Genomic DNA, 26,003 nt, shown 5'->3' with positions numbered 1-26,003 from the left:
ACGATACCATGTTTTTTGCATGGGGGTCACGTGGGTATTTCCCACATGGCCTTAAATAGAATGATAAGAAAAATTCGTTATTGCAAAAATCAGAGGATCATATATAGATGTCAAAATGTCATGGAGCGGTCACACCTCGCCTGCAGGAGCAGTTGCCAATGGCAACCATGTAAGAGTAAGAGAGATACATTTTTATACATTTTTATACATTTTATACGTATATTACGTCGAAAACGTATTATACGTACAAAACTTCGTGTGATGCGTCACAACCCATCACTGACAAATTGTATACTCTTTCGGAGCATTTACACCTTTGGTAAAAAAATTTTTTATTTTTGAATTTTCCGAAATACACAAACCTGATTGGTTGTTCACAATCTGATTGATAATGGACAACCAATCAGATCTTTGCATTTCCGAAAATCAAAATAAAAAATTTTTTTTACCAAAGGTGTAAATGCTCCATTAGGGTACGGTCACACGACTTTTGGAAAAACCATTCTTGTCTTTCTCTCTCCTATTACAGACGCATAAGTTTGTCTCACTCTGCATTTTCCATCTTTGGGAAATGTAAGAAAATGCAGAGTGAGACAATCTTATGCCTCTGTCTTAGGAGAGAGAAAGACAAGAATGGTTTTTCCAAAAGTCGTATGACCGTACCTTTACTCTCTTTTATTAGGTATTTTACCTTGTGACGTCAGAGGCTGATGACGTCGAAGCCTGGAGGGACAACAAACGAAAAAAACAATGAAGAACTGTCAAACAAGTGATTTTGAGGTTAAGTTTTTGAAGTTTTCAACGTTACCAACTGTAGATGGACTATAGTAAAATTATTTGTTGTCCCTCCAGGCTTCCAGCTGATCGGGCAGCCATATTTGAAAGTGAAATACCTAAAGGCACTCTCACACCTTTTTGGCTGCCTGCAGGTTACCATGGCAACGCACGAGTGTGAGTGAGACAGAAAATTTGAATATTCAAATTTTTAAATTTTCTGTCGCACTCACTCTCATGCGTTGCCATGGTAACCTGCAAGCAGCGAAAAAGGTGTGAAAGTGCCTTTATTCTCATTGAATACAGGGTTGGGAAGTATAAAACATAATAATGGATTATTTTGATTTAAAATATGATTAATTTATTTGTGTACTTAAGGTGCTTATATACCTCAAATTTCGATCAGATGAACATTATTTCTGGACCGTGAAAATGCGTGAAAAGTCATTTTCACGGCGGGTATTTTTGAATTGTTTTAAACAAAAAATGTTTTTTTTAAGAAATATAATATTAAATAATTGTTTTAATATGTAAGAACACTTTAAAATAGTGATAGAGAGATGATTTGATTAAAAAATTTAGCAAATTTTGCTTTAAAACGTTTTCTGCTACAAGAAAGTGTAAAATGACGATGTTTGTGAAATGGTTTGTACAGTGTACATGTGTACATGTTTCTTTCAGTTATTCGAAACAATTAGTTGAATTTAAATTTATTTGATAAACATTTCAACTTACCGATTTATTTTCAGCACTCATTATTTATTACAAGTTAAAAAGAACCGACATAACATAAACAAAACTCTGAGAGACACTAACAAGGAAGAAGCACTGTACAAACCATTTCACAAACATCGTCATTTTACACTTTCTTGTAGTAGAAAACGTTTTAAAGCAAAATTTGCTAAATTTTTTAATCAAATCATCTCTCTATCACTATTTTAAAGTGTTCTTACATATTAAAACAATTATTTAATATTATATTTCTTAAAAAAACATTTTTTGTTTAAAACAATTCAAAAATACCGGGCGTGAAAATGACTTTTCACGCATTTTCACGGTCCAGAAATAATGTTCATCTGATCGAAATTTGAGGTATATAAGCACCTTTATAAACTAATTTATGAAAATTAATTATTTAATAACAATTAGATTTGAGTGACAGAAAAATAAATTTTTCAATTTTATTTTCTTCATTATGGTGGTGAATTGGTGAAACTGTTTCATTTTAAATTTATCCCGGGAAAACAATTACTATATTTTTGTTTCGATTTCGCAAAGATCTTTATTGAAGGTTGTTGTAAAAAGACAAACTTCACTTTATGTCATTATTTTTAAGTTTTTGGCTACATTCTTGAAATTAAATTAACTTTCTATAATGTTTTCACGAGCTAAATTAAAACAATTTAGATATATTTTTAGATAAACAATATTTTTTTAAAAACATTTTTCATTGAAAAAATGGAGCAAATATTTCGAAAAAAAATTAATATGAAAAGGAAATTTTACATGAAATAAATTTTTTTTTAATTATGAACCTTCCTCCTTTATTCAATGAGAGCTTCCCCTCTTTTATTAAAGAGCAAATAGATAATTGCACCAGTGTTTTTTGGTATCATCCTGAATTTTCTCAAAGTCGATATCCACCGGGACAAAAAAGTATATTTATATATTTTTTAATTTGGTAATTTGTATAATATAAACATTGGCATTATTAATATTTTTTTTGGGCATTTTATTTATGTAATTAATTATTTTACTTTGTTTTATTCATAAAGTTAATTAATATATATATATATATATATATTAATTAACTTAAAAAATTAATTAATTAAAAATTTATTTTTTTAGATACAACATAATTAATTTTTTTTTCTTTTTTTTTTTACAGAAAGTGAAGCTTGTACTTTAATTTGTTTACTTCTAGCTCAACGGATAAGTGAAAGAAAATTAAAAATTTTAAGAGTAGAAAAATGTTTAGAATTAAATATTTTAATGGCAGAAGCAATAATTGAAGGGAATAAAATGCATTCGTTGATTTTAAATAAAGGAATAATTTCACATCCATATTTGAATACAGTCGAAGCTCTCGTTTATGGAGGGGATAATTTAAATAAATTAAAAGAATGGGTATTGTTTTTATTTTTCATAATTTATAAATATGCGCATTTTAATATAATATTAATTATTTTTTTAATATATCAGGGATCACAGTACCTTTTAATTTTCAAGATCGATTGAATTTGCAATTTTGTTATTATTAATAAAAATTAGAATTCATTAAAAGTTGGATGACTTAAAATTTAAATTAAAAGTTAAATTAAATTGAAATTCAAATAGATTAAAATTTTGAATCGAATAAAATTTAATTACATTGAAATTTGAATGATTTAAAATTTGAAAAGATTCAAATTTTAATAAAAATTAATTTTGGATTTATTAATTATTATTAATATTCAAATTATAATATGAATTTAACATAAGATCGATTACAATTTTAATCAATAATAATGCTTCAACTCTAATTTGAATTAAGATTTATTCAAATTGAATCTAAATTATTTTTGAACCGATGAAAAAATTTTACTAAATTCAAAAATTGAATCAATTGAATCATTTATAGAAAAAAAATTAAAATCTTTAATTTTTTTTCCCTTAAATTAATATAAGTTCAGAAATATTAGAAATAAATTCTTTTTAAACGAATTTATTTATTTTTTTAAATTTAGGAGCGTAAAAAAATATTTTTTTAAATTGTAAATTTAATTATTTTTGAAATATTACATCTGAAAATTAATTGAATAATAATAATAATAATAGTAATAATAAAAATAATATGGTGAAAAAGGTTACAAATTATCAAAATAGATGTTAAATTTTTAAAAATACGTGAATTGATGATAAAATGTGATTCCTGATAACAATTTATATATTTTGATATTTTTATCGTGCTTCACAGAAATTTCGCGTAATTCATGAAAAAATTGAGAAAGGCTTGAGTAATAATATAAAAAATTTTCTTGAAGATTGGTATAAGCATCCGAGATCTGAAAATTTATTTATGCTTCTTATCACATGTGGTCGAACAATTATTTTTATTTTTCAAAATCAAATTAACAAGGTATAAGTTTATTTTTTTTTTACATTTTTCAATAGTATTTTTTTAATTACTATTATTATTATTATTTATTATTAAAAATTAATTATTATTTTTATTATCTTATCATTAATTACTGCTCAAGGTTTTATTGTTCGATTCACATGCTCATAATAATTTTGAAAATAAATTTGGATTGATTGTTGCGGAGGTAAAAAATTTATACAGAAAAAAAAGAAAAATAATTTCAATCTATCGATAATGGAAAAAAAAATTATATTTTAGACTACAATAGATAATTTTGAAGTTTTATGTCACTGGTATATTGAATCAATTTTGCATGGATGTTATTATGCTTTTTCAAATCAATATGAATTAGCATTTTTATATGAACGAGAAAATGGAAAACAATATTTAAAATCATGTAACTGCAACAATAGAGGTCATAAATTAGATACAAAAAAGAAAATGAATAAATAAATTAAATAAAATGCACTGGGTTTTTTTTCAAAAAAAAAAAAAGAAAATTGTTAGAAACATTTTTCTATTTTCTAAATTGATTTATTTCAATCAACTATAATATTATAACTTATCCCTGGTTAATATATATATATATATAACGACGAATTTATTTACATTATTTACAAACTTTACTATGCCCTTCTTTTTTTTTTTTTAAACTCTACAAATTTCTAGCAATGTCGAAATGGGAATTAAACTCTAAATTTCCCATTTTAATTTTTATATTATACATATATATTATTTTGCAAGTTTTTAAAAGAAATATCAGTTTTTAAAAATTTTTTTTCTTAACTTTATTATAAAGAAAAAGAAAAAAAGGCATTTATCGGGAAAAACATTTTGAAATTTTTCATTAAATGTATAAATAAGAGTATATGTAAAATAAAAACATGAATGAGACATTATAATTAATTTCGAAAATTGCAATAATTCTTTTCTACGGAAATTGATATTACCGTTACACTAAACTGATCTATATTAAAAAAAAATTACATGTATAAATTTTTTTTGCAGCCATAAAAAAGAAAAATGTTTGCAATTTTTTTTAAAATGAAGATTCATACATAAAATAATATGTTTTTTCTTTACTTCCCAAATGCGCAATGATGAATTATTTAATTCTATAGAAATAAAGACGGAATGATTTTGAAAATATTTTTTTCTGTAAATTCGTTGAACTTTTCAATTTTTGTTCATATTTAAAATTGAGAAAAAAAAAGTTGCTATTTTTTTTTTTTTTTTTTTTTTTGAGAAATTTCATCATTTTTCAAAATTCTGTAATTACATTCGTATAGTAATAATAATATACTCAGAAATATACCTATTTCATTATTAAAACACACGCATTAATCTTTAATCACAGTTGTCTCGGTTTTCGAAGAAAAATACTGTCTTCTGACGAATAAATATCACACATTTGAAAAAATGCAAATTACCTCTCTGTAATTATCAATTTCTCATGTATCGTTAAAAACTTATTTTTTTATTTTAAAAAAATAAAACTATAATATTGGAAATTCATGGAGGGGAGAGAGAGAGAGAGATAGATTATATCTCACTATATTTATGAAAATGGTCAATTCTAAATCTATAAATATATATATTGCTTTTTATATATTTTTTAAAGAGCTTGAAAAATTATTGAATAATTTGTTTCAAGAAAAATTCTGATAGAACGTGTTTATAACGTTTATACACTATATGAAAAATGACATCGATATATGCAGTTTTTTTTTTTTTTTTGAGTGATCCCTATAAAGACATAAAATTGTGAGAATATTTTTTTTATCTTTTTATCAAAAATTCATTTTCTTTGATAAAATATAAACAGGAAAAATTAGTTTTTTTTAGCTTCTAAGTGGTATTTTAGTTTTTTACATTTCTAATAATTTATACAATGGTTCCTCAGAGAGGACAACAATTTTCATGAAAATTTTGCAGCGAAAATTGTGTTAAATAAAAAAAATTCATATCTAAATATTAAACAATAAAATTACTTTTTATAAAAGTCTTCATTTTTCTTTGTTTCTTTTATAATTCGATTGAATCTATTGAAAGAGAAGACTTTTTTTAAAAAAAAAAAATAGTACAAAATAATAAAAAAAAACAACGAAATTTCAATTTCTTTTATAGTATATACGATATCAGCAATCATAATCTGAAAAAAAATTATAAATCAAATTTTTTTATTTTTTGTTACCGAAAAAAATTTCTAAGCTGCATAGAAATATTGTTAAGCAACACTCTTTGTACAGCTTTAATAATTGAGCAATAATTTTGTATTCTCATTTCTCTTTTTTTTATACACTCGAAAATATTGTTTTGTACACAGGAGAATATATAAATTTATATATATTCTTTTTTTTTTTTTATTCAAATATTTATACATTATTAAAAAATAAAGTATCTGAATCGACTAGTGTCATAAATTTTTATACATATTAATATATTATATATTTATATATTATATTCACGCTAGTCTCTACTTTTATTATATAGTTGAATTTAAATTTTCAACTTATAAATAAAAAAATAAATAAAGTAAAATACATTTTTTTTTTACATAAAAAGAAATTAATTTTTAATTTATTATTACAAAAAAAGTAGAAAAATATATGTCAAGCTACTATTATTTATAAATGTTGGGTTCTTTTTTTTCTGTGTACAAAGCAATATAATTATAATTATTATTATTATTATTATTATTATTATTATTATTAATGAGAGACAAACAAAAGTTACCAAGGGATTATAGATTGCGTGGTGTAATAACGAAATAAATAGTTTTTAAACAGGATACGAATGTTCTAGTGAAAAATGTTAAAGAGCTTGACGAACTCGTGGTTGTGCCCATTCAACAAAATCATCTATTAACACAGGCCAAGCACCTTCTTCATCGTAATTGGTCATATTTGCATTAATCATAAGAGCAAAATCTAATAATAAATTCCAAGTATCTTTTGGAATTGACCTCTTATGATGCTCCTGAAATATTTCATAAATTTGTCCATAAAATTATACAGCAAAAATATTTAAAAAAAAAACAATAAATTCTTTACAGATAAGATTTGATTAATTTTCTGCGATTATTTAAAGAAGTAAAATTTTCATATGTAATTTGTAGTTTCTTTGAAAAAAAATTTCGTTACTTTTCCCTGATTTTCCTAACTAATTTGGTGACTTATGTAATTTTCAAGCTATTAGTTGTTCCTAGGCTTATTGTTTCATTTTTTTAAATACTTTTTCAGAAAATATTATCAGAATTATCATAAAATTTTCATTTGGTATTTTTTTCTTTTTGCAAAAATCAAATTTTTATCACGTTTCTTTTAAAACGTTTAGCATATTGTAAACTTTAAACATAAATTGCAGCTTAAATTTTCTCAGTGTTATAAAAAACAAAACTTATTCCTGCAAAAAAAAAATTTTCTACCAAAAAATGTTTAAAAATTTTTATTTATTCAAAAAAATGAGATATTCTGGTTAATCAACATTCTCTACTTTTGACAATATGTATTTGAAAAAATAGTGTTAAATTTTTTTTTTTTAAAGTGACCCAAGAAATAACACTAGAAATATTATAAAAATTGGAGAATTTAAGAGATTTTTAAAGAAAAAATTGAAAATAATTTTTTTTCTCCTGAGAAACAATAAAATACCAAATGAAATTTGACAATAATAAACAAATTCATTTTGCCAACTGAAACAAATGATAATTTTTCAAAATATGTGAATTAGGTAAAAAAAAAATTGAATAGGTAATAATCCCATGTAAAATAACTGTTTTCCTCACTATTATTAGTAAATAAAAAAAAAATAACAAGTTTAACGAATCTGAAGTCCACGTTTATAATTAACGATTAGAAAACAAAATATTTTTAAAAATGGAAAATTATAACATTTTTTTATCGAAAAAAATGTCTTCTAATTTATTTGATCAATAAACATTGAAAGAAATATCACGAAGCTGAAGTACGCAACGTTTATGATAAACAATTTTTAAAGAAATAATTTTTTGCCTAAAAAATATTTTTTTTATAATTTTTTGAACAAAAAATATTTTTTATGAGAAAAATTAGAGTATTCTACATTTTCAAACAATGATTTCTTTGAAAATCGTTTATCATAACTGTTGCGTACTTTAACTTCGTAAAATATCTTCAGAAGCGAAAATTCATAGAATTTTTCATTCAAAAAAAATATTTTATTAAAAATCGTTGAACATAAACGTTTTGAACTTCAGTATCGTCAATTCAGGCCTCGGATCGACTTTAAGGCACAAAAAAAATTGTTTTAATCGAAAAAGTCGATTTTTTTTAATTTTAACAAAATTTAATTGGTTAATGAATATTTTACTTTAAATAACTAATGTTATAAGATATTAAATTCATTTTATTAATTCTGTAATGAGAATAATTCTATAATGAATATTATCAAGAAAATTTATTTCGAATATTTCGGAATCGAATTGTAAGAAAAATTTTCAAAATTTTATTTAAGTAGGACAAAATATCTAAAAAAAATTCTTAAAGTTCAATTTTTATAATTTTTTCAAGTCTGATTTAAGCAATTTTTTCGAATTAAAAATTTTATAATAATTTTTAGTTTTGATGTTCATCAAAATTTCAGGCAATACTTAATTAAGTTTTACAGATTTTAAAATAAAAATTTTTTTTAAATAATAATTTTGGAAGAGTTAAAGTTGAAATTTTGTTAATTTTCAGACAATAATCAAATTTTACATAACTAAAAATAATTTATCAAATAATTTTAGATAACATTTTTTATAAATAATTGAATTTTCAAAGATTTACAATTTTGATTTTTGAAATTAATTGAAATTTAAGTGATTTTTAATTTTAAATTTTTGATGATTTCACTAAGAAAATTTATTAGAAATTGCAGACGAAAAATACAATGATTTGAAAACTTTTTAAGAGTAAAAACTGGTTTCAGATAGTTGAATTTTCGAAGTATATTATAAAAATCATTAAAAATAATTGAATTTCAGGAGAGTTATAATTGAAATTATTAAATTTCAAAAAATTTTATATGGCAAATTTTAGAAGCTTTTACATTGAAATTTTTGAAAATAATTGAATTTTAAAAGATTGTGTTAAATTTCAGACAATAATTATAAGAGAAATTTTTAAGTGATTTCTGTTTATGAAGAATTTATTAGAAATAATTAAATTTTAGAAGCTTTTACATTGAAATTTTTGAAAATATTTGAATTTTAAAAGATTGTGTTAAATTTCAGACAACAATTATAATAAGAGAAATTTCTAGTGATTTTTGTTCATCAAGAATTTATTAGAAATCACATAAAGAAATTGAATTTCAAAAGTTTTTAATTGAAAAATGCTTTCAGATAATTGAATTTTCGAAGAATATTATAAAAATCATTAAAAATAATTGAAATTTTTGCAAATAATTAAATTTCAAGTGATTTTGATTAAAAAATTTTTGGTAATTTTATTTGCTTATTTTTTTTTTAATTATAAAATAATTATTAAATTTCATAAATATTTTAATTGAAAAATAATTTAAGATAATTGAATTTGTGAAGAATTTCATTAAAATTATTAAAAATAATTAATTTAGTGAAGAATGTTAGTTAAAAATTTGTTAAATAATTGAAATAAAGAAGATCTACATTATATACCAAAAAAAACGTATTTTGTTTAAGAATTTTGTAAAAAAAAATGTAAAAAGAAAATCGAAAAAGTCGCATTTTTTAAAAATAAGTCGAAAAAAGTCGTATTTTTGAATACAAAGTTGGAAAAAGCCGAAAAAATCATATAATCCGAGGCCTGACTTCAGTATCGTCAATTTTATACAATAAATAGATATTTACCTGTAAAAATTGGCACCAAAGGGGCAGAAATTTAAATTTATCATCCAACACTATATTCCAATATGCAATAGCCATGTCTAAATCTAATCCCTTTTGTCCTGGATTTTTGGCATAATTAAATGTAAAATGATAAAAGTCTTTAAATTTTAATGAATCACGAATTTCATTTTCTAAACTACTTAAACGAGCCTTAAGTTTATCAACGCTGTCAACACTGCAAAGAAAAAAAGAGAATTATTTTCTCACTGGTTTTTTTTTTTTTTTTTTTTACATATTTGTAAATTAATTTATAATTTTGTATGAAAGGGATTTTTCCCCGTTTTTCTTTTCTAAATAAATAATTTTATAAAAATTCAATAATTCATACCCTAAATCCATCATTCCATTCATAAATTCATCACGTGTAAATTCGCATTGTTTTTCTGCCCGAAATTTCCAGGCAATAATCAAAACTAATTTACTTTCTGGACTTAATCCGAGATCGTCTAGAAATTTCATTATACCATCTGCTGTTATTTTGTCAGATTCCGAGGAATCTAAAAAAGAAATTTAACATTATGTACTTTTTTTCAAATATATATAAATATATACAAATAAAGAAAATTTTAAATTACAAAAAATTGACTGTAATTTGAGAATATAATTTTTAAATTAAATTATCCAGAATAAATGTTTCTTTAACATTACCTTGATATCTACTAAATAATATTTCAAGTTTTTTCTTGTCAACTGAATTTTTAGGCTCTTTATAATATGCCTCAGGATTCTGAAAGTAATTGTCGCTGGCTAAATCTAATTTCCAGTCATTTTGAGTTAAGCAATAAATTGCTGTTTGTTCTCCTGTTTGTGTAAAGGTTATGAATTTTTTCACTTTATCCCGTTGGGAAAATTTTAGTTTATGCTGGAAATTTAAAAAAAAAAAAAAATGTTACAATTGGAATGAAATTTTGGTAAATAAAAATCAATTCATGAACGTGCAATTAAAAAATTTTGACAAAAAATAATAACAGTTATTTAAAAAAAAGTTGTCATTTTTTTTTCAACACCATTCTTAACAATAAATAGGAAATTTATATTTTCTAAAATGGTATAATGATTGTTTTTATTCCATTATCAAGTATATACTCTATGATAAGCAAATTGAAATGGTCTAAATGTATACAAGTTTAAAATTCCAAATTTAAGAAAATTATTTTTAAAAAAAATTGTCAATTATAATAAATCAATTATAATAAAAGTTGAAATATTAAATTAAGAAAGTTAAATTCTAAATAACCATGATGCAAGATAAAACGTAAGATTAGTGAAATCACTGTAAGATGTATAGAAGAGAAAATAAGGTTAGCATTTGGAAATAATACTCAAATCAATTGTTTAATATAGACATGCATAAATATGATTTTTAATTAGAATTAAGGGAATTTTTCTAAATATATCTAGAATTTTAGAATTTGTCAAAAATCTTACCATTTTTATAATTTCTGGGCCCCTAAAAGCCAAAATATTTTCCCTTTACACCACACACTTGACTTGACTTGCGCATGTCTTGTTCTCAAATGATAAAAAAGAACAACTACTACAAGAGCGACCTGAGCGACTCTAAATCGAACTCAAATGATAAAGTAGATAGTATTGTCATATTACAAACACATACAAACATTTTATATTACTAAATCGCACCTGTCAAATCTATACTGTGTTATCATTTATAATTTTTATCTGGATTTTCCACAAAAATGGGTCTATTTGGAAAGTCACAGGAGAAAAATCCCAAAGAAATGGTTAGAATATAATTTAAAAAATTATGCAACATTGTTTATAGTAATATTTTCTTAACTGTAAAATTTATAGGTTCAAGAATGGACATCAAAATTACGGAAAGAAGGTTATCAAATAGATAGACAAGTTAGAGGTGAGTCATTTGTTATAAAGTTTTTAATTAATCATTAATTGATTTATTTTTTCGTGTAACGATAATTTTGAGACTTCTTTTAAGATCTTGTGTTTGATAAATCAAAAAATTTTTATGTACACCTAACCTCATAACCTTGAGAAACATTTTATGAGTGTAATAATTATTATATATATACACGAAGTAGTATAAGGAGTCCCCACTATGCAAAATGAATATGTACCGAGTTTCCCGACTGCCTTTCAATTTGGTAGGATAGCGATACTAGCGCGATTACCGGGAAAATTGTTGCAACTCAACTGGATAATGGCGGAAATGTATGTTTCGTGATGATTCGTATCTGCTCGTGAAGAGTCGAGTGCAGACGACAAATCTGTCACAAACATACATTTCCGCCATTATCCAGTTGAGTTGCAACAATTTTCCCGGTAATCGCGCTAGTATCGCTATCCTACCAAATTGAAAGGCAGTCGGAAAACTCAGAACATGTTTTTCCTGAAATTGCCTATGCAGTGGGGGCTCCTTATACTACTTCGTGTATATATATATATATATTGATTAATAATAAAAATATGTCAAATATTTAATTAAATTTCCCTATTTGCAAGATTTTTAATTAAAAAAAAATTCTTGTTCTTAAATATAAAATTAAATTTCTAATATCTAATCCGAATTTTTTCTTTATTAATTTATGTATTTAGATATATTGCTAAAATATATAAAATAAATGTAGGTAAATTTATTATAATTTTCCAAAAAAAAAAAAAAATTACAAAATTTTTTGAATTTATACAATAATTTGGTTTTTCGCATAATATTTAGTATTATATACTTTGCAGAATTATGTCAATTTCTTTAAAATGGCACTCCCATTGATCATTTCTATTTTTAGAGTATATTTTTATGGTATTTAGTTTTTTCTGATTTTGAAAATAAATATTTTCAAAATAATAATATTAGTTTTTAATTTCTTTCAAATAAAAATCAAATTTTCTTTTATAAAATAGAATTTTAAAAAAAGATTTCTATAAAATCAGTAAGATAAAGATTTCTGAAGGTCAATATTGAAGAATCTTATCGTTTACTCATATTTTAAATAAAAAAAAAAAAAAAAAAAAAAAAAGAAGTGACAATATAAACCTTGAAAAACGACATTGTCTTCTATTAGTGAATGTTTTTTTTTCTATTTTTATTCACGCACCTTTTATGGAAATTGAAAACAAATTTTTTTAAAAAAAATAATTAAATATAATTATTATAAATTAATCCTTAGCAATTCAGAGGGAAGAGGACAAAGTTAAACGAAGTATGAAGGAAGCAGCTAAAAAGGGTGATCGTGATGTATGTAAAATTTTAGCCAAAGAAGTAATTAGAGCACGTAAAACATGTGGAAAATTGCATACATCGAAAGCACATTTAAATTCTGTGTCAATGCAATTAAAAAATCAATTAGCAACAATAAGAGTTGCTGGTTCTGTTTCAAAATCAACTGAAGTAATGCAAGCAATGCAAGCACTTGTCAAAGTACCAGAAGTTGCAGCGACAATGCGTGAATTATCCAAAGAAATGATGAAAGCAGGAATTATTGAAGAAATGATGGATGAAACAATGGAATCATTGGAAGATTCCGAAGAAATGGAGGAAGAAGCCGATGAGGAAGTTGATAAAGTATATATAATTAATATTTACAAAATTTTCATTTATTTTCACAATTTTTTTTTCTCTACGCAATTATTGAGAAAACGTTTATATCCAGAAATGACAGATAAAAAATTATTTAATTTACGATTAAAAAATTATTAGGTATTTAATAATTTTTTAATATTAATAAACAATAAAATTATTGTTAATATTATTATTAATAATAATAATAATAATAATAATAATAATAATAATAATAATATTCGCTGGAAAAAGATTCTAATTTTTAAGCAAAAATTTTAAAACTTACAAAAAATTATTTATTTCTAATTTATGATCAAAATTTTAATATCGCTTTCTTGAAATTTTTTTTTTAAATGATCCGATTTAAATGAATGATGGCTTAATTTCAATTATTTAACAAATTTTTAACTAAAATTCTTCACTAAATTAATTATTTTTAATAATTTTAATGAAATTCTTCACAAATTCAATTATCTTAAACTATTTTTCAATTAAAATATTTATGAAATTTAATAATTATTTTATAATTTAAAGAAAATAAGAAAATAAAATTACCAAAAATTTTTTAATTAAAATCACTTGAAATTTAATTATTTGCAAAAAATTTCAATTATTTTTAATGATTTTTATAATATTCTTTGAAAATTCAAATTATCTGAAAGCATTTTTCAATTAAAAACTTTTGAAATTCAATTTTTTTAATGTGATTTCTAATAAATTCTTCATGAACAAAAATCACTAGAAATTTCTCTTATTATAATTTATTATTGTCTGAAATTTAACACAATCTTTTAAAATTCAAATATTTTAAAAAATTTCAATGTAAAAGCTTCTAAAATTTAATTATTTCTAATAAATTCTATATAAACAGAAATCACATAAAAATTTCTCTTATTATAATTATTGTCTGAAATTTAACACAATCTTTTAAAATTCAATTATTTTCAAAAAATTCAATGTAAAAGCTTCTAAAATTTGCCATATAAAATTTTTTGAAATTTAATAATTTCAATTATAACTCTCCTTGAAATTCAATTATTTTTAATGATTTTTATAATATACTTCGAAAATTCAACTATCTGAAACCAGTTTTTACGCTTAAAAAGTTTTCAAATCATTGTATTTTTCGTCTGCAATTTCTAATAAATTTTTTTAGTGAAATCATCAAAAATTTAAAATTAAAAATCACTTAAATTTCAATTAATTTCAAAAATCAAAATTGTAAATCTTTGAAAATTCAATTACTTTTAAAAAATATTGCCTATCTAAAATTATTTGATAAATTATTTTTAATTCTGTAAAATTTGATTATTGTCTGAAAATTAACAAAATCTTTTGAAATTCCATTATTTCTAAATATTTCAACTTTAACTATACCAAAATTATTATTATTTAAAAAAAATTTTTATTTAAAAATCTGTAAAACTTAATTAAGTATTATTTGAAATTTTTTTGACCATCAAAACTAAAAACTATGACAAAATTTTTAATTCGAATAAATTGCTAAAATCTGACTAAAAAATTATAAAAATGGAACTTTAAGAATTTGTTTTAGATATTTGGCCACTTATATAAATTTTGAAGATTTGTTTTACAATTAGTTCGATTCCGAAATATTCGAAATAAATTTTCTTTATAATATTCATTATAGAATTATTCTCATTGCCGAATTAATAAAATGAATTCAATATCTAATAACATTAGTTATTGAAAGTAAAGTATTTTCGATTGTTTTTGGAATATAAATCGATTAAAACGAATTTTTTGTTTCTTAAATTCGATTCGAGGCCTGTAATAATAATAATAATAATAATAATAATAATAATAATAATAATAATAATAATAATAATAATAATAATATCCGCTGTAAAAACGATACCAATTTTTAAGAAAAAAATTTAAAATTTGCAAAAAAATTATTTATTTTTCATTTATTATCAAAATTTTTAGTATCGTTTTTTTGAATAATTTTTTAAAATGATCCGATTTAAATGAATGATGGCTTAGTTTTTTCAGAAAATAATTCTTAACATTATCACTGCTGTAATTTTTAAACATGTGCATTGTTTTTTAAATAATGGTTATTTGTTTAAAAAATAAATGAAGAAAAGTGAAAATTATTTTTTAAACAAATAACCATATTTAGAAAAAACAGTGAATTTGCTTAAAAATTCCAGTGGTGACGATGTTAAAAAAAATTTTCTTCAGAATAAGCAATAATTCATTTAAAACAAAAGATTTTAAAAAAATTCCAGAAAGCGATTGCAAAATTATGAATAAATAATATTTGTAAGTCTCTATTATTTTTTTTTCCCTTGAAAATTGGTATCTGATGTACCAGCGGAGATAAATAATAATATTTTAATTATTTTAAACATCAAATATATTTTTTTCTTTGAGCTCTGAATTCTGAATTATTACAACTTGAAATTAAAATTTCGTAATTTTTTTTTCACAGATTTTATGGGAAATTACTGCGGGTCAAATGGGAAGAGCGCCAGCTGTTGTAACGGATACAATAGGTCCATCAACATCCAAAGAAGAAGAGGAGGAAGCCGGTAAAGATATCGACGAAAAAGAATTAGAAGAAATGAAAAGTCGATTACAAAGTTTACGAAGTTAAGTTAATTATTTTTTTTTTTTTATTTTTAATTATGTAATAATTAAAAAATCGACTTTCTCAAGCTAAAATTTTCATTTGCAATAATGTGTTGATCAATCTAAATAGGATCTCAAATTAGTAGAAACAAAAAATATATATATATTGCAAATGTACAGAAAGTTAATTTATATAATTTATTTCTTATTGAAACACCATAATTAAAGTATATTAATTAATTACCGAGTAAAGAATTTAATTATCTTCGTATTATATATATATATATTTTTTTTTTTTTTTGCTTAAATAATTTATTTCACACTAGCTTTTTTTTGAAGTTGAGTGAAAAATTTAAGTATTTACCGATTTACATAATACAGCACTATAAGGAGATATTAAATAATATTAAAATTCAAAAACGCATTAAATTAAAAACATATGTTGTACATATGTTCGTGTATAATTTTTTATTTATAAAAAATTAATTTAGAGATTTAAAATCTTTTTTTTTTTTTGTTTTTTGTTAAAAAAAAAGAAGTATTGTAGCCTTACTAAAAGAAAAAAAAGCAAAGCTTAATAATTGTATAGATTAATTTATAAGATGATTAATGTATTATAATTTTTATTATTAGAAATTTAGCAGGAGTAACAATGATAAATATTTTACTATTTTAGAATATAGCTTTATAAAGAAAAAAGAGAAACTGATGTATACAAAAAAGTTGGCAGATCAAAATAATTTTCTCAGTGTAATAGCTTTTTTAACTTTTTGTAAAATCACAATTCAAAATAAAAATTTTATTTCTCAATGTAAATATATTATGACTGTATTTCAGCTGGCTTTTGTAGTTGTTTAATAAAATATAAAAAGTTCTGATTTATTAAATTAAAATACATGAATACTTCCGATACTTCCTTTATAAATGTGAAATTTAAAAAAAAAAAATCAGTAAGGGAAATTTAAGAATCTTTTATTTAAATTTCGAAAAATTATTGAAAATTTAATTAATGCTTTTAAATAATTTTGTGAATTTGAAAATGGTACTAACCTTATTGTAACGCAAAGATGAAAAACACGTTTTTGAATTAAAAAAAAAAAAAAAAAAAAATTCTAAAAATTTAACCGATTGCGATTTTAAAAAATTCGAAAACTCCCGGAACAAAGAAAGAGAAACACAATAAATAAAATATGTTTATAACACTAATAAATTTTGTTTTCAAAATTAGAAAAATTTACACTCACGTTGTTCACGTCTAAATAGGTCAACACAAAAATTTTAACTGCTTTATTTTAATTATCTTTGGGATTTCCCATTCCAAATTTTTATGACTATTTAAGTTACCCTTTGCAATTTAATTGTAATCATAAATGCTTGGGATGCAGGTATAAAGGTAATAAAATCCCAAAATCTTTTCGATACATTTAGAATACAATTATGAAATTATAATTTTAAATTCAATTTCAATTTCAATTTCATCGCACATTGTAAACGAAAAATATAATGGTGACAGTTTTGTTGATTATTTTTAAGAAAATGAAAATTTTACCAATAATTTAAAATAATATTATTTATTAAAAAAATCTATTTTTTAAGTAAGATTTTTGAAGGAAGTTATATATTTTTTTGGCATTATTTGGGTCCTAAAAACATTTATGTGACCAAAAAAATCTAATTTTTGCCCACTTTAGAAATTGTATTTTTTTTTAAGGAAGTATTATTATTTATTTTTTAGAAAATATATTTTCTTTTTTTGACAATAATTTCCGACTTTTTTCCCAATCTATAAAATTTCAGTTTAATTTCCTCAGTTTTCCCGGTTGGTGGCCATTGTAAATAGCTTGAAGACATTTAAAAAAAATATATATATATTTTAAGATTTGAAATATTAATTATAAATGCAATTATAAAAAAGCCATTAGGTCACAGAATTAAAATATATATTTTTTTTATTAATTATTAATTTACTTGATCTTTAAAATATATATAGAGGAAAAAATAATAAAAAATCTTCACCTTTTCCAGTTAGTTTAGTTCAATAAATTAAATAAATTAAAATTATTGTTATTATTGTTTTTAGCTAAAATAATTAATAATTTTACGATAAAAAAAAATTTATTATTTATTAATCAAAAATTTATTCAGAATTCGTAAAACAATTTTTTTGAAAAGTCATTCAGTTTAATAGTATAAATCACATTTTTGATAAAGAAATATTGGAAGGATTATTAACATTAATAATAATAATTATTATTATTATGATAATTAAAATCACACAATGTGACTTACACTTTCAAACCAAATAATTTCTCATTTTATAACATTTATATCTATTAGTTTTATTTTAATATTTGCAAACAGTACTGTGTCTTATTTATTTTATACAATTTCCAAATGTACAATAAGAATATTAATTTGTTCTAAAACTTTACTTATCACTTAACTACATTATATTATATTATATTATATATATATAACTATACATACATCATCAATTCAGATGTATAAAATATAAATGTCATAAATTTTTACCTCTTTTGAATAAGTTTCAAAATTAAAGTATATATAAAAAAAAAAAAATGAAAAACAACACAAAATACATTACAAAAATGATTAACAAAATTTTCCGTCTCAATCAATAACAAACACATTTTTTGTAAAATCCTCAATTTTTCTATCATTTTCACAACCAAATTTTACTTTTTCTTTTTAAACTTCGATGAAATTCACAACGTTTATAATCAATGATTGAAAATAAAAATATTTTTCACTCTAAAAATCATAATTAATTTTTTGTCCACAAATTTTTCTCCTAAAAATTGTTGATCGAGAAACTTTGAAAAATTTTTTAAGAAAACATTGTAAACTTCACCGACGTTTTTTTTTCATGTATATAAATAGTGTGATTTTTATATTTCGGACCCCTTAAAAAATTTTTTTTTTAGGTGGTAAGGAATATTAAAATCACCCTCTCTCTCTATATGTATATTCAAGTTAATTTTGACAAAACTAATGAAATTTTGATGATTCTCAAATTTTATTGTCCTGTGTTGTAATTATTAATTTTGTACTATTCAAAAAATTAAGTATACTCCCAATTTATCTTAAATAATAAACAGTGAACAAAAAATTGTGTATCTAATTTTAAAAATTTAATTTGAAAATATTTTATTTTAAAAATAAAAAATCTTTATATTTCATAATTTCTAAAATTAATTCACACTTAATCTTTTGAGTAGTTCCGTCGAATTTCCAAAAAAATTTCTCTAAAAAAGATAACGTATAAAAAAAAAATTGAATCTTCAAATGACAAAATCTTTGCTTCTATGTGAAACATAAAAACTAAAATACAATACAGTGTAAAAAAAAAGAGAAGAAATTTACAAAAAATCAATCACCTTATTGACAATTGCAAGCTTCACCTTGGCTCGTGAATTTTTCGGCAATTTTTGCAATTGTGGTTTTAATTTCCGAAGAAAATAATAAAGTTCATTTCTAATTGGTATTAATGTACGACGTGTTTTTAATGAAGTTCGAATTATTTTTTCTTCCTCTTCTACCATCAATTCATCATATATAATTTCACTTTTCATTTGTATTTGATTTTCATTAAAATTCTCAACATTTGGTAAAGTAACTTCTTCTTCTTCTTCTTCTTCTTCTTCATCCTCTTCTTCATCGTCATTATTGTGAATTTCCATATTACCATCGACAAATTCCTCAACAACTTCCTCCGTTGCAAATGATAATAAATCGGACATTTTCATTGAATCTTCATCAAATTCAATTTCTTCTGGTTCTATTTTTCCTATTGGTTCAATTTTTTCTATATTCTCAATTGTTCTTAATTGTTGAAAATTTTCAGGTATTACATTTTCAATTTGTTCAATATTCGAATTATTAATTTTTTCACGTCTCGTTTCACTTTGCGTTGTTTTTCTTCCTCTACCACGACTACGACCACGACCTCGTCCTCTTCCTCGTCCTCGACCACGTCCACGTCCTGATTTTCCCACTTTATTATTAGATTGTTCGGGAAGATTTATTTTAATAAGTAAACCAGGCGGTATACTCGAAAGACTATGCACAGGAATTGGTGCTCCCAATTTTGAAATATCACCAGTAAATGGTAAAATAACTTTTTTAATATCAGTCGAAATATTATTTGGTAAATTTGGCGTAATATTGTTGCCAATTGTTATTGGTTGAAATTGATTGCCAAATTGAAATTTCCAATTAGTTGACGCTGGTATTGGTAATTTTTTAATAAATTCTTCTGTTTCAAAATTCAATGGTTTTGGTTTGGGTATATTTATTAATGTTGGCCTTCTTGATTTACCACGTTTTTTTGCCAATGGCGCTGGTTTATTATCGATCTTTGGTTTTTTACTCGATACCAATGGACGTGAACCACGTTTACCAATTTTATTACACACATCGTCAATATCATCAGTTTCCATTTCCATTTGCTCTAATGCCTCCTCGGGTGTTAAATCGTGAATATCTTTTATTGTTGGTACCGCGTCACATGGTCCAATATTGTGAATATTTTGTCCTATTTGAAAATGCTTTGAGCACAATACAAGTTTTCTTATTTGATTTGGTGACATTTTTAAAATATCCTCACGACCAAGAAATTGACACCAACGTAAACATCTTCCAATTTCATAGGCTGGAAAGGGATGAAATTTGTACCTTTCAATTTTGTTCCTTGGATCGGATCTAGAAAAAATAAATTAAAAATTTGTTCATTTAGCTTTCTCATTATGATATATATATATATATATTATTAGTTTTCAAAAAATTCAAAATTTCAATTTTTTGTTAAAAATAATAATACCGATTAATTTTTCTAAATATTGGTTAAATTCTGCCGTGTTTTCTAAAAACTTAGGTAACTGCAGAATGAAAGATTTCGAGAAAAACGCGAAAAACTGTTTAAACTTCATTGATATGTACCGCAAAGCCTAATTAAAATTTTTAAATGCCGTTTTGTTCCTTCGATTCGTCTAAATTTATTCTTTTTAATTATGTAAAAATAAATGTTGTATTTGTTTAAACATTCAATAAATTATTAAAAATGTAGTTACCGGTATGCTGATTCGAGGGTCGTCGCACGAGAAACTTAGGTAACTGGTAGTTACTTGGTCCCTCGTGCTACGAGCGCCCGTATTAGGCCTCTCGTCGCACAGAAAACTTAGGTAACTGCAGGGAATATATAAGAATTTTCATCTTTCTGGGCAAAAAATAGTAAAAATATATTAAATAATAAACTATAATTATTTAATAAGCTGCGAAAGTTGTCACTATAATTATTGTTTTTTACAAATATTTAATTTTATGGTTAAATTTATTTTAATTATACAATATTAGAGTCAAATATTGTATTAACTCAGAATATATTAAAAAATAATATAAAATAAAATAAAATACATAAAAAAAATTAAAAAAATAAATTAAATTAAATTAAAAAATAGTAAAAATATATTAAATAATTATATGAAATAAAATAAAAATAAATAAAAAAAATAATAAATAATAAAGTGTAATTATTTAATAAGATGCGAAAGTTATCATTATAATTATTGTTTTTTACAAATATTAAACTATATGATTGAATTTATTTTAATTATACAATATTAAAGTCAAATTATTGTAGGTAATGTAGTTCGCTGCTTTATTAACGTTTATTTAAATAATTAAAAACGATTTTAATTTTTTAAATAATTGAACTAAATTAATTATATATTAATCATGAAATAAACATATTACTGAACTTCATTTTCTTAATTTATTAATGCTTTTATGTTATTTATTAAAATTAATACTTAATTTTTCAATAATTGATAAATTATTATTTAGGTATAATTATATATATATATATATATATATATATATATATAAATATATATATATATAGTATTGGAGTTTTTTATTTCATTATTTATTGTCATTATAAATTATTAATTGCACAAAAAACATTGTAATTTTAAAGAAATGTATAAGATTTTGCAGTTACTTGGTCCTTCAAAACACGGACCTCCTTTTTCGAGGCCTCGTCGCATAGAAAACTTAGGTAACTACAGTGCTCTGATAGCACTCTGTAGTTACCTAAGTTTTCCATGCGACGAGGGCTCGAAAAATGAGGTCCGTGTTTTGAGAAACTTAGGCACTGGTGCAGTTACCTAAGTTCTTCAAATCACGACCTACAAAATACGTCACAACACCCAAAGACACCCAAGTTTTTATAGCAGTTACCTAAGTTTCTCAAATTATCACTCATCAATTTTTGCAGTTACCGGTATTTTCAATTATTAATGCAAAAATTATTATTAATAATATTAACAATTTTTAAAAATAATTTGCATTAACAGGTGTATCTTTTTTCCACGATTCCAACGATATAAAAAACTCATTTTTCGATTTTTTTGCAGTTACCTAAGTTTTTAGAAAACACGGCAGAAATGTAAACTTTACATATACATATCAATCGATTTATTTTGATGCCAGGAATACAATTTTGACAAAATTTATTAAAAAATTTCATAAAGAAAAAGGTTTTTTCAAAAAATACGAAAAATGATTTTTTTTTCAAAAATTAAAAAATGAATTAATTTATAGATTTTAGGTAAAATATAAACTTTATTATAGGTTAATTAATTCGTTTCAATGCGAAAAATAAGTTTTTTTGGATCAAAAAAAAAAAAAAAAAAAATTAAATTTTACAGTTTCTCGGTAGGAGAAGAAGCAAAAAATTACACGATGTCAATTAGAGGGGTTAAAAAAAATTTTGAATTTAAAATTTTATAGAAAACGGTTCTGTTTTAAAAAATAAAATTCCATATCTTGAAAATCGAAATTAATTAATATTAAAGCGCGGTGAGGAAGGCAAATTTCTATTTTTTGTAAAGAAACTCATTAATTTCTTTCAAAGTATGAAAAATTATTTGATTTTTTTTTTGTTATATTAATTTTTTATTATCTAAATTACTAAAAATTTATTAAAATTTTAAAAAGCAAATCACTCAAATTTTTTGCAAACCTCACTTTTTACACCTGCTTTTGGTAGAAACAGTAAAATAATATAATATTATAACTGAAGTTTTTTTTTTTTTTATAAATTTCATGTGGCGAAAAATTCGTAAACAAAAAAGCGACTGTCGCTGTGAAGCTGAATTTTTTCCTGTGGTTCAATTGTCATAAAAATTAAAAAAAACAAAATTTCATTTTATGCGACAAGATGTAATTTTTTCGCTATTCGTCGTTGCGAATTTTTCGTACCATAAAAATTCATCGTAATAATAAAAAATTATAAAAAAATTTAAATAAATAAATAAATATATATATATATATATAGTTGAAAAAAATTATTTATTGAGAACGTCATGTGTTCTTATGTAGAAAAATTATTAGTTCACACTATTTTATTTATAGATATTAAATTCACTTTATTAATTCTGAAATGAGAATACATAATTCTATGAAAATATTATCAAGAAAATTTAATTCGAATATTTCAGAATCAAACTAATTGTAAGACAAATTTTCAAAATTTTATTTAAGTAGGACAAACAATTATGAAACTGAAGTTACCAACGTTGATTCAAAGAAAAAAATAAAAGTTAAGGATTCTAATTCCCATCATTGAAATTTGATTATTTTCAAACCTCCAAAATCTGAAATAAAAAAAAAACCATTATTTATCATTGTTTTGTCACGGATTTTCCAAAAATCTCAAAATTTCAAGTAAATTGCTATTTCCTCGACTTGGAAGCAATTTTTCTCGTTTGATAATTATTTATTTCAATGCTAAAAGCCTTTTAAAAAACAGAAAAATTGCTTCCGAGGCGAGGTAATAGCAATTTACTTGAAATTTTGTAATTTCAAAATGATAAAACAATGATAAATATTGTTTTTTTTTTATTTCAAGTTTTGGAGGAGGGTTGAAAATAATCAAATTTCATTAATGAGAATTAGAATCCTTAACTTTTATTTTTTTTGTTAAATCAACGTTGGTAACTTCAGTTTCATAAACAAATTTCCATAAAAATTCTTAAAGTTCCAGTTTTGTAATTTTTTGAAGTCTGATTTAAGCAATTTATTCGAATTTAAAATTTTATAATAATTTTTAGTTTTGATGTTCATAAAAATTTCAGGCAATACTTAATCAAATTTTAAAGTTTTTTAAATAAACAAATTTTTTTTTTAAATAATAATTTTGGAAGAGTTAAAGTTGAAATTTTTAAAAATAATTTGAATTTCAAAAGATTTTGTTAAATTTTCGAGAATAATTATAAGAGAAATTTTTAGTGATTTCTGTTGATAAAGAATTTATTAGAAATCACATAAAAAAAATTGAATTTCAAAAGTTTTTAATTTAAAATTCCTTTCAGATAATTGAATTTTCAAAAAATTTTATAAAAATCATTAAAAATAATTGAAGTTTTTTGCAAATAATTAAATTTCAAGTGACTTTGAATTAAAAAATTTTGGTAATTTTATTTGTTAATTTTTTTCTTAAATTCTAAACAATTATTAAGTTTCATAAAAATTTTAATTGAAAAATAGTTTAAGATAATTGAATTTTTTTGAAGAATTTCATTAAAATTATTAATAATAATTAATTGATTGGAAAATTTTAGCAAAAATTTTGTTAAATAATTGAAATAAAGAAGATCTGAAAATGATCTGCATTGTCTACTAAAAAAAGTCGTTTTTTGTTTAAAACTTTTGTAAAAAAAAACAAAAGTTTTTTGTTTAAAAAAAGTCGAAAAAGTCGCATTGTATTAAAAAAAAAAAACTCAAAAAAAAGTCGGAAAAAGTCGTATAATCCGAGGCTTGTCATTCTGAATTAATAATTAAAAAAATACATTATTCTATTCACGAATTTGCATCTAAAAATATAATTTATATTAAAATTAAAAAAAAAAAAAAAATTATAAAAACCTCGATCGTCCACAAGCGGCACACGCTTGACTCTCCAAAACAATAGACGGCAATGGTTCAAATTTTTTAAATTTCTCACTGACTTTTGCAACATTTGGTTCGGCAATTAATTCCATAATAAATGGTTCTTCGCCTTCCTGATCGGAAAATCGTATATTTGGCACTGCATGATCTTTAAGTCTATTTTTATAATTTTCCATAAATTGTGATGTATCAAAATGTTTTGAACATATATAACAAAATAGAATTTCTTTTCTTGTTAGTCTATAATATGAATCAACACCAACAAAATCAAGCCATTCAAGACAACGAAATTCTTCACCAGGAAAATGATGAAATGTCACACCATCGTAATCTTCATCGGGTGGATCTTTACGTGAACGACCACACAATACACATGATATATTGTATAAACTTTGTTTTGGATCGTATAAAGATGGTACGGCCGTACAATTTAAACGATCATAATAATCATTTAGAAAATCTTTTCTTTCAAAATGTTTTGAACATACCATACGTTGTAGAAGTTGTTTTTTCGTTAATTTATAAAGATCCTCACGACAACAAAATTCTAACCATTTACCACAGCGAGCTCCATCATTAACAGGAAATCCAAAAAACATATATTCTTCCTCACGATTATTGGGATTCATTCGTGAACGACCACAAACTACACATGGATGAGGCATTTTTTAATTTTTTTTTTGATAATTTGTCTCTCTGGGTTAAATAATAAAAAATAAATAAAAATATATCATTTTTAGGTTAAATTCACTGACATAGTTATATATTATATACGTTTTTTCACTCTTTACATAAGTAATGTTTCCACTTCATTAAATGTTTATTTATATTGTTTCGATAAAGCACGTAATTTTGTAAATATTAATCAATTTTTATTCTTTACATTCGTCGCAAATATATATATATATAGAAAACATTTGATAAAAAAATTTTCGCAAATTTTTCACTTCATACACTTTAGTTTTCACGCTATAAATAAAATTGGCTCTTTTTTTAATATTGATATTTAAAATAACTTTTACTTTATATAGAACAATTTTTCAAAAAAATTCTTTTGAAAATATATTCTTTTTTTCACTTTTAAGATTACTAGGTTATGTTTAAGCTGCAGT

The 26,003-nt window shown here is 22.5% G+C and overlaps 4 protein-coding genes across 6 annotated transcripts; 2 read left to right on the top strand and 2 right to left on the bottom strand.

Annotated features, from left to right (window-relative positions):
- Window positions 1-1,886: 1,886 nt before the first annotated feature.
- LOC127291340 (uncharacterized) lies at window positions 1,887-4,447 on the top strand. 2 transcript variants are annotated; one of them, XM_051320412.1, is made up of 5 exons: window positions 1,887-2,430; window positions 2,663-2,901; window positions 3,798-3,892; window positions 4,014-4,079; window positions 4,154-4,447. In XM_051320412.1, exons 2-5 carry the CDS (start codon window positions 2,898-2,900, stop codon window positions 4,346-4,348), a joined length of 360 nt encoding a protein of 119 aa, XP_051176369.1. In that variant the 5' UTR covers window positions 1,887-2,430; window positions 2,663-2,897; the 3' UTR covers window positions 4,349-4,447. The 2 variants fall into 2 exon arrangements, with proteins under 2 accessions (XP_051176369.1, XP_051176368.1); XM_051320411.1 differs by having other exon boundaries at window positions 3,731-3,892; window positions 4,154-4,363.
- Window positions 4,448-5,901: 1,454 nt separating this feature from the next.
- Window positions 5,902-11,360, bottom strand: LOC127291341 (DCN1-like protein). 2 transcript variants are annotated; one of them, XR_007844594.1, is made up of 6 exons: window positions 11,214-11,360; window positions 10,434-10,647; window positions 10,114-10,282; window positions 9,747-9,960; window positions 6,632-6,874; window positions 5,902-6,047 (listed from the first exon to the last, which is right to left on the bottom strand). XR_007844594.1 is itself a non-coding variant. In XM_051320414.1 (5 exons), the coding sequence occupies exons 1-5, from the start codon at window positions 11,214-11,216 to the stop codon at window positions 6,710-6,712; spliced, it is 765 nt and encodes a 254-aa protein (XP_051176371.1). In that variant the 5' UTR covers window positions 11,217-11,360; the 3' UTR covers window positions 6,488-6,709. The 2 variants fall into 2 exon arrangements, 1 of the variants encoding a protein (XP_051176371.1); XM_051320414.1 differs by lacking the exon at window positions 5,902-6,047 and having other exon boundaries at window positions 6,488-6,874.
- Window positions 11,361-11,371: 11 nt separating this feature from the next.
- LOC127291342 (charged multivesicular body protein 3) lies at window positions 11,372-16,443 on the top strand. Its single transcript, XM_051320415.1, has 4 exons — window positions 11,372-11,527; window positions 11,598-11,658; window positions 12,932-13,326; window positions 15,782-16,443. Exons 1-4 carry the CDS (start codon window positions 11,483-11,485, stop codon window positions 15,944-15,946), a joined length of 666 nt encoding a protein of 221 aa, XP_051176372.1. The 5' UTR covers window positions 11,372-11,482; the 3' UTR covers window positions 15,947-16,443.
- Window positions 16,444-18,035: 1,592 nt separating this feature from the next.
- LOC127291334 (uncharacterized) lies at window positions 18,036-25,981 on the bottom strand. The gene is made up of 2 exons (XM_051320407.1): window positions 24,868-25,981; window positions 18,036-20,643 (listed from the first exon to the last, which is right to left on the bottom strand). Exons 1-2 carry the CDS (start codon window positions 25,554-25,556, stop codon window positions 19,302-19,304), a joined length of 2,031 nt encoding a protein of 676 aa, XP_051176364.1. The 5' UTR covers window positions 25,557-25,981; the 3' UTR covers window positions 18,036-19,301.
- Between the last annotated feature and the right edge of the window lie 22 nt (window positions 25,982-26,003).

The sequence above is a fragment of the Leptopilina boulardi genome, unplaced genomic scaffold, assembly GCF_019393585.1.
Source record: "Leptopilina boulardi isolate dan_hultmark-lab unplaced genomic scaffold, ZJU_Lbou_2.1 LbouV2_132, whole genome shotgun sequence".
In the NCBI taxonomy this organism is placed as follows: Eukaryota; Metazoa; Arthropoda; class Insecta; order Hymenoptera; family Figitidae; genus Leptopilina; species Leptopilina boulardi.
Note: the sequence above shows the minus strand (reverse complement) of the source record. Positions and strands in the feature narration are given on the sequence as shown.

Excerpts from the sequence above, each read along its gene's own strand:
- LOC127291334 (XM_051320407.1), bottom strand. The coding sequence starts at position 25,556 with ATGCCTCATCCATGTGTAGTTTGTGGTCGTTCACGAATGAATCCCAAT. Across the intron at positions 20,644-24,867 it reads GCCGCTTGTGGACGATCGAG|ATCCGATCCAAGGAACAAAA; the intron begins GTTTTTATAATT and ends TATTTTTTCTAG.
- LOC127291342 (XM_051320415.1), top strand. The coding sequence starts at position 11,483 with ATGGGTCTATTTGGAAAGTCACAGGAGAAAAATCCCAAAGAAATG. Across the intron at positions 11,528-11,597 it reads AGAAAAATCCCAAAGAAATG|GTTCAAGAATGGACATCAAA; the intron begins GTTAGAATATAA and ends TAAAATTTATAG. Across the intron at positions 13,327-15,781 it reads CCGATGAGGAAGTTGATAAA|ATTTTATGGGAAATTACTGC; the intron begins GTATATATAATT and ends TTTTTTTCACAG.
- LOC127291341 (XM_051320414.1), bottom strand. Across the intron at positions 10,283-10,433 it reads ATTATTTAGTAGATATCAAG|ATTCCTCGGAATCTGACAAA; the intron begins GTAATGTTAAAG and ends TTTCTTTTTTAG. Across the intron at positions 9,961-10,113 it reads AATGGAATGATGGATTTAGG|TGTTGACAGCGTTGATAAAC; the intron begins GTATGAATTATT and ends TTTTCTTTGCAG.
- LOC127291340 (XM_051320411.1), top strand. The coding sequence starts at position 2,304 with ATGAACCTTCCTCCTTTATTCAATGAGAGCTTCCCCTCTTTTATTAAA. Across the intron at positions 2,431-2,662 it reads ATATCCACCGGGACAAAAAA|AAAGTGAAGCTTGTACTTTA; the intron begins GTATATTTATAT and ends TTTTTTTTACAG. Across the intron at positions 4,080-4,153 it reads TTGGATTGATTGTTGCGGAG|ACTACAATAGATAATTTTGA; the intron begins GTAAAAAATTTA and ends ATTATATTTTAG.